Source organism: Drosophila pseudoobscura, chromosome 4 (assembly GCF_009870125.1).
Source record: "Drosophila pseudoobscura strain MV-25-SWS-2005 chromosome 4, UCI_Dpse_MV25, whole genome shotgun sequence".
Taxonomy (NCBI): Eukaryota; Metazoa; Arthropoda; class Insecta; order Diptera; family Drosophilidae; genus Drosophila; species Drosophila pseudoobscura.
The window spans coordinates 14,854,817-14,868,310 of NC_046681.1; the positions used below are offsets into that span (position 1 = coordinate 14,854,817).

The 13,494-nt window shown below is 40.0% G+C and overlaps 1 protein-coding gene and 1 long non-coding RNA gene across 5 annotated transcripts in view; one reads left to right on the plus strand and one right to left on the minus strand.

Annotated features, from left to right (window-relative positions):
• Hnf4 (Hepatocyte nuclear factor 4) overlaps nucleotides 1-13,494 on the plus strand; it is a 30,091-nt gene that overhangs the window by 13,541 nt on the left and 3,056 nt on the right. The window contains exon 1 of one of the 3 annotated variants that reach the window (XM_015181468.2): nucleotides 2,725-3,037. The exons of 1 other annotated variant lie outside the window; for it this stretch is intronic. In XM_015181468.2, the coding sequence (XP_015036954.2) occupies nucleotides 2,929-3,037 (109 nt within the window). In that variant the 5' untranslated portion in view covers nucleotides 2,725-2,928. Of the gene's footprint in view, nucleotides 1-2,724; nucleotides 3,038-12,783; nucleotides 13,036-13,494 lie in introns of those variants that run through there. One more of the 3 variants, XM_015181467.2, reaches the window with a different exon arrangement.
• On the minus strand, nucleotides 1,439-9,075 carry LOC26533711 (uncharacterized). Of its 2 annotated transcripts, XR_004469039.1 has the most exons (5): nucleotides 8,798-9,073; nucleotides 2,162-2,245; nucleotides 1,948-2,069; nucleotides 1,520-1,785; nucleotides 1,439-1,455 (listed from the first exon to the last, which is right to left on the minus strand). It is a non-coding gene; the product is annotated as an uncharacterized lncRNA (long non-coding RNA). The 2 variants fall into 2 exon arrangements; XR_004469038.1 differs by lacking the exon at nucleotides 1,439-1,455 and having other exon boundaries at nucleotides 1,472-1,785; nucleotides 8,798-9,075.

The following is a 13,494-nucleotide window of genomic DNA, read 5'->3' on the forward strand; positions in this document are numbered from 1 at the left end:
TGATGGTGTGATGGTGGATGTTGACGATGACGCCAATCGGCGGGCATTCGAAGTGAAATGGAATGGAATGAATGCAAAGTATGAACGAGTGTACACAATGAGTCTTGTGGAGCTCTGTTTCGTCACAGAAATTCCGCCGTATAAAGTACGAGTACACAGTGGAATGAAAGAGACTGCGATTGTGCATGCGAAAGAGATGGCAAGTAAGCCAGCGAGAGAGCAAGGGAGAGAGAGGGAGGAAAATTATAATCAATTGAATCAGATTCAAAACCAAAACAAAGCATTTGAAGATCTTTCGGCACTCTATCCGTCGATCCTATCTATAGGGATTCTCTGAAGAACTGTGGTCTCTGTCACATACAACACTTCTCTGTTGTTGTTGCACTTCTGATAAGCGGGGTGGGTGCCTTGAACGGCTTAGCTTGCCCCAGCTTAAGGCGCTTACTAATCGACTCAACCGAAGATACTACATGCTCTACGTATATATTTACATATACATATGTATGTATATCAACAATAACAGCGACCTATTATACGACGAGTGCAGCTCTGCTCTGCTGTTGCTACTGGGGATCTGTCTATCTGTCTTTCTCATGCACTGCTGTCCCTTGTCTCTGTCTCTGTCCCTGTCTCTGTCTATCGCTGTCTGTGCCGGCGAGGCTGCAGCTCCGGTTTTGATAAGCAGCGGCCTGGCTATACGGAGGAGACGATACCAGACGGAGAGCCCTCGACTCTTGTGTTTGTCGAGCTGAAAGTGAAGTGATCTACAAATACGGGGGAATAGTGGAAAATGCTTTTCTAGGAGACAGCAAGAAGCAAGTGCTCGTGGAAAACGATTTTCCAGGAGAAGATATATCTAACTGAAAAGGAATCCAAGAGAAAAACTAGTGCAACTAAAGATGGATAGAGAGTCCCATATACATAGAGGATTCACCAACAAAGAATGATGTAAAAAAAGGAATTAAAAAAGAAAAAATGTATAAATATTCTATATTTAATGATTTGGAATCCTTTTTCTTGAAATCAAAGCATAGATAAAGAAGTATTACCATCCCAAAGAATGGAAATATAGCTAAAAGTCTCAAATAAAAGAAAAGAATATAGGATTCCCGCACAGTTTCCGATGTAACAGAAGAATTTGTATCTTTACATTTCCTTTATAACAAGATGATCTGTAATATATTTTTATATGCCCATTGCTATTCTATATTTTAGTGTTATTACTGGAAAAAGAGTATTCATATTTATTCTCCAAAGAAAAAGAAATTCCCACAAAGGTACCAATGGAAATGGTACTTTTGAAAATGAGTTGATCTATTCTTATAGATAGTATATCTCCCTCTTAATCTATTTTCTAATTCTCTCTTACTTTTATCCCCTTGCCAAACATTTGGATAAGCCCCGATTATTTTTTTGAGATTTTCGTGTTTTTAAACATTTTGTAATCCTTAGAAACTGTCGAAAAAGAAAATTAGAAATAACAAACTATATTTATTTTAATGAAAGCTCAAAAACATACAAAGCCACAGACAAATACGCGTTCTATATACAGATTATATATATGTACACATTTAGTGGGCCATTAAACAATTTGAATTATATGTACACATGGATTTATGTACAGATGTATTGTACACATATGTATGTACATACATACATATATATAGTAGTCGCTTAATCTCCGCCGATAAGAGGAGGGTACGAAGCAGCGATCCGAAATGATCCGAGGCGCGAACCAGCGGCCAACCAACGGCCGATCCGATCCGAGCCGAACTGTAGTGTTAACTGTTAACAATATTTTGCCAAGACGAGTACGAGTGCGTCCGAGTGCAGCAGTTAATACGGACAACAACAACAGCGTCGGGCATAGTAGTAGTAGTAATAATATTTATTAAAGTTTATACGAACATGGGCCTGAAAGAGCGAGCGACACCGAGCTACACTCACCGACACCGAGAATTCCCCGTCGATCGTCTCGCTGTCCGTCTCTCTGGAGCTTTCGTTGTCGCCGCCGCCTCAGCCGCTGCCTTCGTTGTCGTTGTCGGTGTCGCTGGCGTCGGCTTCTATATCTACAACAAATAATATTAAGACAGTTAGTACGTGTTGAGAACATTATTTGAGGTTTAGTCAGTGTTTTGCACTAGGCGGTAATAATACATACAGCCCGCAGAGGCAGCACCGCAGGCTCCCCGCCACCAGCACCTCCACCTCCTCCTGCTCCGTGAAACGCCGGTAGACTCCGAGGCTTAAAAAATACAAATAAAATATATAGAGAAATAAAGTACAGGAAGGAGTGAACAATTACTTGCAGAAAGGACTGTGATATTCCTTTTGCAATACCAAAATTTTTTGTCGGTCAACCGTTTTGCATTATTTATTTATGCACTCGCCCTGCCTCGTCTCCGGCCCCTCCATCTCCACATATGCAAATATCGTATCGTATCGTATCGAAGCAATTGCCGTCGGTGTTCTCTACCAGTGTGTTGTGCTGCGGTTTAGTCTCCTGAAACTTTCTCATCGCTTCAGCTATTTTCGGTTTTAATTTGTGCAAATATTTAACTTTACTTAAGTGTGTCTATGGCCCCTCACCTTAGCTGAAAAAACAACAGCAACAGCAGCAGCCACAACAACAGAAACAACAACAACAGCAAAACACCAAACAACGCGTAAAAATAACTACGAAAAATTGTAAAAAAAATTTATTTAAAAACCAACATAAAAAATGTGCACCAGCAACACCAACAGCGACAGAAACAGCAACAAATAAATTTGTGAAAAAATCAATTTGCAAAAGAGTGTGAAGGACTTTCAAATATTTACGTATCGCGACTTTGAGTTTTGATTGATTTTGAATCCGCAATCCCCAATCGCTTGCACTGCAATCTATTTTGAGAACCCCAAAGAATCGAAAAAATTAACGCTACCTAAATGTATGCCTCAATGTTGCCCAGTTTATTGAATATGAAAACGGAGAATCTGACCAACTCAAGCTACGATGATGCCTTCCTTCTCGAGGAAAACCTCCTGCACATGATGGGTGAGTGGGGGCGGAAAGAAACTGAAGGGCAGAGATGGTTGGGAATGGTGGGAACGGAATTGTTGAGAAAGATTCTCTGGATAGGAATTCATTTGTGGAATGTAAGGCATCGGAGCAAAGAAAGGATATCGATTTATAGAAATGGTTTGAATTTTAGCAAACATTCCCAAGGAACTGTTCAACGTTTCGGACTAATCAGGGGTTTTCTTTTCAGTTTTTAAAACCACGTCATAAGTAGTCTTTCAGCACAGGAAAACGTGTTCCTGAATAATTTGATATGATATTAATTATCAGTACCGAAGATCGATTTTCTTTTCACTAAGGATATGCATATACTCCCTAAATATTTGAGACCTACTGAAATCCTGAGCTTGTCATTTCCGATCCATGTCGTAAAGGATCTTCAGTTATTATAATTACTATTCCAAACTGATTTCAGTGATTCCTAAAAGATTTGGGATCAGCTGAATCTTTTTCCCACCAAAAACTATAGAAATCGGAATAAACTTCATTAAAAATCTATTGATATCCTTACAGAGTCAAATAGTCAAGTGATTTCGCTTCGGAGGTGCAGCAGATATTTTTTCGGAGAAACATAGCAGGGCTAAGATTAGTTAGGATCCCCATCGAATGTGTTTGCTCCAGCAGCAGTGGAAGCACTTTAAATTTGCACCGAGTCATGGTGAAAAGTGTTTCTGCCTCATAAAAACGCCCACCCCAGTGAGGTATGTGAAAGCCACGCCCACTTGGGAATCTCCAATAATTTGCTACTGTTTCGAGGGCCCCCGTAAATTAATCAGCACAAATCGAAGTGCTTTAAGGAGCTAATCGATCCTGATCACTCATTGCGTCACCTCTGAATACGAAGTAAAGGAGTAGAGGGTAGCCATAAGTCGGCGATGACCATTGTTTTGTAATCGTTTCAGATTTGAATGGCTCTCTGATAAGATACATTTAATTGCGTCCATGACAACATAGAAAACAATTTGTTGCCAAAATCAGGCCAGATCCTCCATCAAGACATTCGTTTCAGCTCATCCTCCCGATGTGCTCTCTATCTGCGAGTATCTGACATATCAGCTACATGAGAGTATTATAAATGCGCCTGCCTTTCATTTGATTGCGGGGGCCATTTTCTTTTATCAGAATGGTGCTTTATCAGATCCCCGCGAACAATAAAAACAACTTTATTGCAATGCTTATCAACGATTATGATTCTCTGTGCTGTGCTGTGCTGTGCTGTGCTGTGCCATCGTTGTGCATCCGAGAGACGATAAGATTCCTTCCATCAACAGCAAAGAAGAAAGACCCACAAAGCAGCAAACAAAAAACAGAAAACAACAACAACAGGATTGGGCAATTTGCGTTGTAGAATTCTAGAGGTAGGCGTGTGTACCGTTAAAGAGAGTAGCACTAGATGGTACAGGGTGTCGGGAACTAGGCAACTATTTCCCATTGAATTTTAGCACAACAACTGATGTTGTTTATCTTTTTTCCGATTTAAGCTATCCTTAAGATTGTCCTTCAACTTGTCGGTTCAGGAAGGAAATCTGTCTGAATATGTATGTTAGGAAGGGAGGCATGTTGTCATCAGAAAAACGCTTATTAAGTATTGGTCGTAGTACCTAGAATTATATTACCAAATTCTTTTATTCTTTGGGTACTCTGCAGAATTTTCAAAGAACACTCTCTAGTGCCTTTAAAGGGGTATTTTATAGTGCATTCAAAGGGTCTTCTGTAGTGTATTAAAAGATTCGTTCAATCCAAGCTTCACTACTTATAGTATATGATTTTATTTTTTGTATTTTGACAGAATTGTACGAGTATGCGATTATAAAGTGGGTTTCCATTGGGTGGTATGGGTGGTACAATTCCAGATTATGAACATTATAATTATATGTTCTTGTTTATTTCATCTTTTTGGGTGGAGGGAATGTGGTGTCGTGATTACCAGCCAAGAGATAGAACCATCTCTATCTCTATCCCAAAACCTTTTGGCGACTTCCTCGCCCTCTCTCTCTCTCAAGCGATGATTGGGTCAGTTGAGCAAGAGGCCAGGGGGTCGACTAAAAAATAATAACAAACCGATTTGATGTATTTTCACACACGAATGCTTTGATTAATTATTAATTGCTGTTCTCAATACAATGGAATTATTGATACCTTTATGGAGAGCTCCCCGCTCTATCCACGGATCAGGGTGATGAGCACTTCGCAACCAAACAGGAACGATAGAGACGAGAGGAGAACAACTTCAACGAAAACTACAACTGCAAGTGTTGTGTGTACTTAACATTTTTTTTTTAATTATTCAGCTACCTTATTGTACTAATCACTGGTTCTATCTCTGATATAACCGGAAATACTGGCCACCATACAGTACTGTATGCATATCTCTACGAACAACGTACATTCAAATGTATGTACCGAAATGTACCACTTGAAATCTACAACGATCCACAGCCAAATAGTTATCGATAAGCAGTGTCAAAATGAAAGTGGAAAAATTGAGTTTGATTTTCGAGTATCAGACACTTGAATACGATCTACCAAGTCCAAAAAAAAAACATACGAAGATAAGCCCTAGATTGAGTGTTCAAGAATCAGAAAATAATATCTTAACTTTGGACAAAAGATACTGTTGCTACTATTCCTACGTCGATTTTATGCTGTATTTGTTTCAAGCAGATCTTTATTCTCTTAAAGATTATGTTTAGTCATAAATCATACTGAAAAATACTCGTACGATGTCGAAAGCTGAACAACAATTCTATTTCTTTCAACTTTTGACGAAAACATAATCTCTTTGACTGATTAATTTTCCTATACGAAAACTGATTTAATCTTTGGAAGTAATTAATTCCACACGTGTCCTTATGGAGTAACAATTTATACAATTTTGATTTAATCCATTAAATTACTCAATTCTACAAGTGCTTTCATTAGATAATCTTCCTGTTCAATAATTCATTCGGATTGTTTAAAAATGACTTCAATTCGAATACACTCTGAATCATAGGCATTTAAAATGTCTAAAGATCTAATATATGTTTTCTATAGAAAACTAAACCCCCGGCTATTCTGATCTCCCAAAACTTATAAACCCAAGCCTAATGCTAATATAAAACATGCCACATATTTTTGGGGTAGGTTCAGTGGCCAGTTTGGAGCTGGGTTCTGCTCGACAATCACCTCCTCTCTCTGGGTTTTGCATAAAATACTTTGGCTTACAATCAGCTTTTGGCTTGGTTTTTATCGCTGCTTTCAGCAGCCACTGAGCCACAGAGCCACTTACGGTTCCACTGTGTTCATCGTGACTTGCAGTTGAGAAAAAGACTGAGAGAGTCTCTGGTATTTTCCCGTATGCTAATTAGAGGAGCCATAAAGGGAATAGTTCGAAGTACCAGCAAAAGTCTAGTTAGAGATGGTAGAATGATGACCCAGACACAGACACAGATATAGATACAGACACAGATACAGATACAGATAGGGATATAGATAGATATGCTGATCAAATCAAAGTGGGTTTTATTTGGAGCTCGACTTTATATACATCTAAATTAAATGGATGCTTAGCGAAGTCAAGTTCTAAATGTCGTGATACGCAGTTCAAGGCGAGGATTTGTTTAATTGCCTTCGAGGGGGCTGGGGGCTGCCACTCGTAGATACAAATGTATCTGAAACACGTTAGCGCCCAATTAAGAGGCCAGACGGACACCAAGACCATAACAAACATAGTTAATGGAAATTACACTTGACTCGATTCTAAGTACGAGTAACGAGAAGTTTTACTTTCAGCAGCATTTGATGGCTGCCGCACGTAACAGACACAGACACAGATACTGTGATACTCAGATACTCGTACTCGTAGATACAATAGTTTAAGCACTCGCATTGGCATTACGATTGGTCCACCCAACCAGCCAGCTCTCTGGCATCAACATCAACATCAACGTGTTCTGTTTTGCCGCTTTGACTTTTTGTTAATAACAATTTAATTGAGACGACGTTTTTAGTATTTTAATTATAGACAATATAAGCGCAATTATTAGTCATAAAACTAATGATAAAGCCAATAAAAAAACGTAGAATTCTACTATAGTCTGTCGCCTGTACAATAATTGGATCACGGCATGGGGCCGGGCCAGAAGGGACCTACAACGCTAATGCTTCATGCGGCATGCCTCTCGCACGGATGATCGATGCACGCCTTTGCTCCCGACTGCTACCAACTCTCTGATGCTCGAGACGCACAAGCGAATGCTGCAGATGAGAGCCCATGAGAATCGCTGATAAGGGTTTTTTCTTGGACTGACATAACATAGCCCACTATATCCGAATGATCGCATTCGTTTGGTGGGAAATGCCCAAACTATAGACATGCATAGGTCGTATTTACCTGATATTATTTCACAACCGCATGATGGCCATTCCAATTTGCATGAACCACTCCCTTATAACGGTCACCGGTCAGCGGTCACCGGTCAGATATAGCTTCTGATCGACCGATATTTGCAGACGAAAGTCAAGGGGTCTAACTAAAAAGTTGTGCAAATTTCACACAGTTGACGATTTCCAATGCTTCGCACAAACATCCGCCAATAGAGATGATTGAATCCCCCATACCCACAAAGTGGGTTCGCAGAGTGGTGCGAATGACGTGAAATTATGGGGCAGGCATCCAATAAAAAACCCTTCGTCTGGGGATCTCTGGAGATGAGCTCAACGTTTGCCCTTGGTCTGATTGATCCAAGGTTGGGTATTTGTTGTTTTACCACGATTTCATAGAAAATTTCCGCCCACAAAAATGTTTGCTTAGCGACACACTCGAACACAGCACACACGCGATCGAAACTACAAAGTTGGGCCTTTTGGGGATTTCTGGTAATAGCCATAAAACCGATATTCATTGTAGATTGTTTGTTTAGCTATATAGCTAAAGCGCGTCTATAGCATCTGGTATGGCATCTGTCTGGTATAATGTGGGGTCTTAATTGCAGTCCAGGAATATTAAAAGCCCAAGTGATTAGCTCTCAAGTGTAGAAAATTTGCAGGAGGAGCCAAGACAACGACGCGTGTCTGATGATGTATGTGCTGTATGGGTGAAGTAGGTTCAGAAATTACAGACCCATCGGCACGTCCGCCACTGAATAGAGTGTGTAGAGCCCTGTGGTAATAAACAGTTAAAATCTGGCAAAGTTCATACGAACCATACGTACGTACGCACCACCCACCAAGATTGTATGGTATCGTGTATTATGGAGAGGTTTCAGCATCATCTGGTAACATCCAACCAGTGTGCATCCAGCTTATGTGGATGATCTTTTATGTGTACCTTTCAATTAACAATATTCTGCTGCGTCTACTTTATGCATCTCAACTGAATTTGATCTCTGACATGCAATTTATATTTAAACAAACAGCTGGGCAGCAACAAGATCTACAATTAGACTGCATGTTACCCTGGATGAATCAGCCCAATAACCGACTGTGGTAGCAGTAAATCATTTGTAGTTTTACAATATATCGGTAGTGGAAGAAAAGACTATATTTTAGGTTCTTAAGCCTATAGTTTTTCGATCCTACAAACTGTACAATTGGGTTGGCTATCTTCATGTTGTGTCCAATTTTGATGTAGTCATTCGATTTCGATCGAAATTGTCTATGTTTCGATTGATAATAGAACCATATACCCCTTTGTGAGGGCACAACTACATACATACATATATGAATAATAACTCCGCCTGATATCGCACTTACTCTGACTCAGTTTCCTCCTTCTACTGCTCCTCCTCCTCCGGCTCTCCTTTTGTTCCGTCTCTTGCTTTCCTTCCTTCTTTCGCTAATTGCGATTGTCGCATGTCGGTTTCGATTTCGATTTCGAATGTTTGGTTGTTTTTTGTTCGATTTTAAATTGAGCTTTTGTGGCTGCTATCAGCTTTGGCAGGCGAGCAGGGAGCAGGAGCTTCGGGTGCCGTTAGCACGTTATTGAGGCTCTGCCGAGCGATAAGAGCTTATAAAATTCGATTGTGGTGTGCGATGGGGGGGGGGGGGGAGGGGTTGCGGATAAGCGGCGCATTCAAAATTACACACAGATGTATGTATGTAGTACGTGGCTAATGCTAGTCGTTCGTTCAATACAATAATTAAGGTATTTGTCTCTCTCACTCTCTCTCTTCGATCATAGACATTCAATATGCATTATAACTTTCAAGATTTTTCCAGATTCAGTGTGCAACTTCCTTAATCAATCATTCAGTTATTTAAAAGCTCGACCCCAAACCTAATAGATCAGCAAACGATTAAGAGTGCTACTATATTTATTACGACCTCATAGACAATATAATATATATATTTTTCGGATCAAGTTCAACCAAAAGATCCGTCTGTGTCTGAACGATCGTCTATAAATATACAACACATCTGTACAGGGAAACTTCAAGAGAGATTTTTATCAGTATTAACTTGGAAAGCATTTACAATTAGCTTGAGTTCATTTGCACTCTTTAATCGAGTGTGCTTATCGAACAATCATTAAAATTGGACAAGAATGGTTTTCAAAATAATGGTAAATATTCCACTTTTGTGTTCTTTGTGAAGGTATGTAGCTGAACTTCTTATAGGCAGTGAGTACTCCTCAGAACTGCTTTGCTCTTCATTTCATTCTCATCGCATCATAGTGGAAACTCTCCAGGTTCTCTTATCAATTAAAATTGTTCAGTTTTCGGGTGACTAATTGGTGACAAATACACCACACGTGTTCCTACAAACTCGTGTTCGTATCTAAACTACTTATTCGGCACTAAACTGCGGACAAATACTCGCATAATTATGAATGTAAATTAATTCATTGACAACCGATAGACAAATTTCGCTTCAGTTCTGCAGAGCAATTGGATTTCTTGAATTTCAACCGGTTTCTCTCTTTGGGGTTTTGTATCCATTTTTGCTAGAATTTTATTTCCATCAGACGTAGTATATGTTCCCACAAAAAAGAGCAAATTTTGAGCAAACAAAAACAATTTGGGCTATAAATAAATACAAATTTTGCGTAGTTCGACCAAAGTTTCCAACCATCCATACCATGGGCGGCTAAAAAATAATATTTTGGAAACATATTTAGGTGTGTATGTCAATACGTGCGAGTATTTAGAATACACATAAACATACATTAGACACACATGCCTGAATATATTATTATACTCTCTAGCTAAGGTTGCTATCATTTTGGCAATACTCTTATAAAGGTATCAATCTTTTATTGTAATTTCGATATAAAGATGATAATGATACAAGACTGACTTTTAATCCCTGTTATGTATCTTAAGAACAGTTCCTTAATACTTTTCACTCAAGAGCTCTGTGGGTCACTTGGTTTGCTTTCAAAGATTACTTCATTTCAGAGATAAAAACCAAACATCAAACAAAGCAAACATGAGGGTATACAGAAGCATGCACTTCTACAGATAAATACTCGTACAAGTATCCATAAATATGGAATTTAACGTCGAAGCGTGAAGTATGCCGGATCCGCTCTCTCGATTTATTTATTTATACATTATTTGGGGGGCTTTGGGGGCTCGTCGCCCGCTGGCCTCCAATGTTGTGCTGGGCAAATTAATTAAGCAAATTAAACTGAACACGCTCAAATAAGTAGATATGTGGGAAGGAATATATAAGGAATACGTTGACTTCTATATAAATATTCCACGAAAGTGAATATGTTGATCAGTCATTTGGCAGCACAGGTGTTTCACGATGATGCATCCATCCATAAACGCTGTTGTCTCTTATCAGCGCAGAAACACGAGTACGTGGAGAAACAAATAGTACATACATACATATGTGTGTACATATGTACATATATATTTTGCTTCTTTCGTTTTATTAACGATCATAAACCGCACTATTTGTGGCCACAGGCAGGGCGAGTACCCGATTCGCGAATCCTTCAAAAATATTCAGAATCCGATATTTTCTAATCTCAGATTATGATTGCGGCGATGCCCCCACTCAAGTATAAACATTGCCAGCAACAACAACATTTTTGCAATACTAACGATGACGCAGCAACTCTTCGCAAAAAAAACTGAGCTCTAACGATGACTTGGCATAAAAAACTTACACCGGGGCCCGTTTTACCAGAGAGAGACTAGAAAGAGAGAGCGAGAGACAACTAGAGAGAGTGTCAGAAATAGCGAGAAAGTTTTATGCGCGAAAAGATAGGACAAGCCGGAGCATATTTTTGTTTTTGTCTTTTTTTCGTGTTCAGAACTAGTATTTTTGTGATAAAAAGACCAACCAGGCGATAAGAATGGTTGTTCCCGGGGGCTGGTTTTACGTTTTTGGTTTGTACTTAAACTTCTCTTACCCGACCGTGTCTGCTCTTATTTCGGTTGTGGGCTTCGACTGATCGCCACTACACCACGGATTGATTCTGCTGAGATTTCAGGTGAGGAGATATGGGTGGGCGTGACGCAGTGGTTGTGGGTGGGGCAGCGGGTGAGGTGACAATTGAAACAGTCGATCGGTTGAACCAATTAACCGTCTGGTTAGAATATCTAACCGCAGTGCTAATTTGTGAAAAGTGTATTGAAACAGTAAATGTTTATCCATCAGTTTAGTTGAGCGAAAGTATTTTGAGTGAAGTCTTGTGTATATCGCCCACTGTGCACAAACTTGTTGCGTGCATTAAAATAATACAGAATTTTGATTGTTTTTTATTAAAGCCACTATTTACCGCCGCTCCCTCCTCTTTTTCTTCTACTTGTTGTTGTTCGGTGTTTGCTTGTGTCGTGTATTTCTCGTTTTTCGTGTCGCTCTCTGGCGCTCTTTCTCGCTGTCTATTTTGAAGCTCTTAGCAGGCGGTATTATGATTTTTCCTAAACTTTTGACACGTCTTGGAAATAGCCACATCCGTTTATGTGTTTCTGTAAAAACTAGTTCCACAGTTAAAAAAAAAAAAACCACTAAGACGAAATACGGTATCATTGTAGTTGTCGTTGAGTTAATCAATTGGAGAGGGTATATGCACTTCGGTGTGCCGTATTTGTGTTCATTTATTTTTATTCTGTTGTGTTTTCCACATGCACTCATACACTCACACCCATAACGATGTCCAAATTAAAGCCGGCTTTTTTTTACCCATTTTATTTATTTATTTGTTTATTTGCTGCCTCTGCCACTGTCTCTGCCTGCTTCGTTTGCTGTTGAATTTCTATCTTTGTCTCTCTGCCTTGCTTTGCTGTCTCTGCCGCTCGCGTGTGCGCTCCAAGTCAGGTTCGGTTCTCCCTCTCCGCCCCATGGGCCGCGTAAGAGAGAAAACAAGAAAGAAAGGCTATGTGCGATGGCCGATGGTGTTGATACCCTTACAGATCATTTCACGGAAGCCATACACATATGTACATATATGTTTTGGGCACCAGATTATGAGAAATGTTGTCCAAATTTCAGCGCTCCCATCTTGGCGTATCAAACTTGATGGAATATAAATATATCGGAGATGCTCCCTGTGTGCGCCCACATTCTAATAAATACCCTCTGCAAGGGTATCAAAAGAAAGAGAGGACCTGCACACTGAAACGATATGCAAACGCAGTCGAATTGATTTAAGCGACGATTAACGCACACACATTCAGACTCTCTTTTACTCTCTCTGTGTCTGCTTGAGCCTCTCTCTGAGGAGCAGAGACAACATACGATGGTGTGACGACGACGTCGACGATGGCGTGTGTGCGGCGATGGGGCTTTTCGATGGGGAGCGCAGCGCTTTTTGTCGTCGTGTTTTCCACTAATCAGTTGCACTAAAATGGTGCGCAAGTCCGGTAGAGTTAAAATTTCTAGTCGCAATCGCGCTGCCCCCAGCTTTGGCAACATTCTGTTGCGTGGCAAGTCGGGGGAGAGCGCAGCGGTGGCGGGTTCGATGGAGGCAGCGTCGTTGACCAGAAGACGTCGACGCCGACGAGACAGCAGCGCCAGCCACACGGCCTCAAGTGACGGTGTGTTTTTGTTGTAATTTTTTGTTGTTTTTGTTTGTTGCTATTGCGCGATTTATTTTTGCAATTTTTAACGATAGCCACACTCCACACACATACAAGTGGACATGCATATGTATGTGCGTGTACGTGTGTGCGTCTTAAAAAATGTATAATTATAATTGCTTTTTGTATGGAAAGATATTCACTGATATTCAAATTGAAAATCCAATGGATAGAAAACTGTGGAGAAGCAGTTGCGTAGGCGTTCGCAAATCGTAGAATGATTCGAAAACTGTAACGGTTGCAGCGTCGAAGGGTTCAATAAATCTCAAACTAAAGTTCGAGTATGGCTCTGAAACTGTGCAAACTCTAAATGTAAAACTTTAAAATGTTTAATGCAGTATGTACATTTACGGAAAAGCTCAGAAGCTCTTAAAGCTGTGCAAGCGGGTTTTAGCGTTGGAAGGGGATCCGAATGGC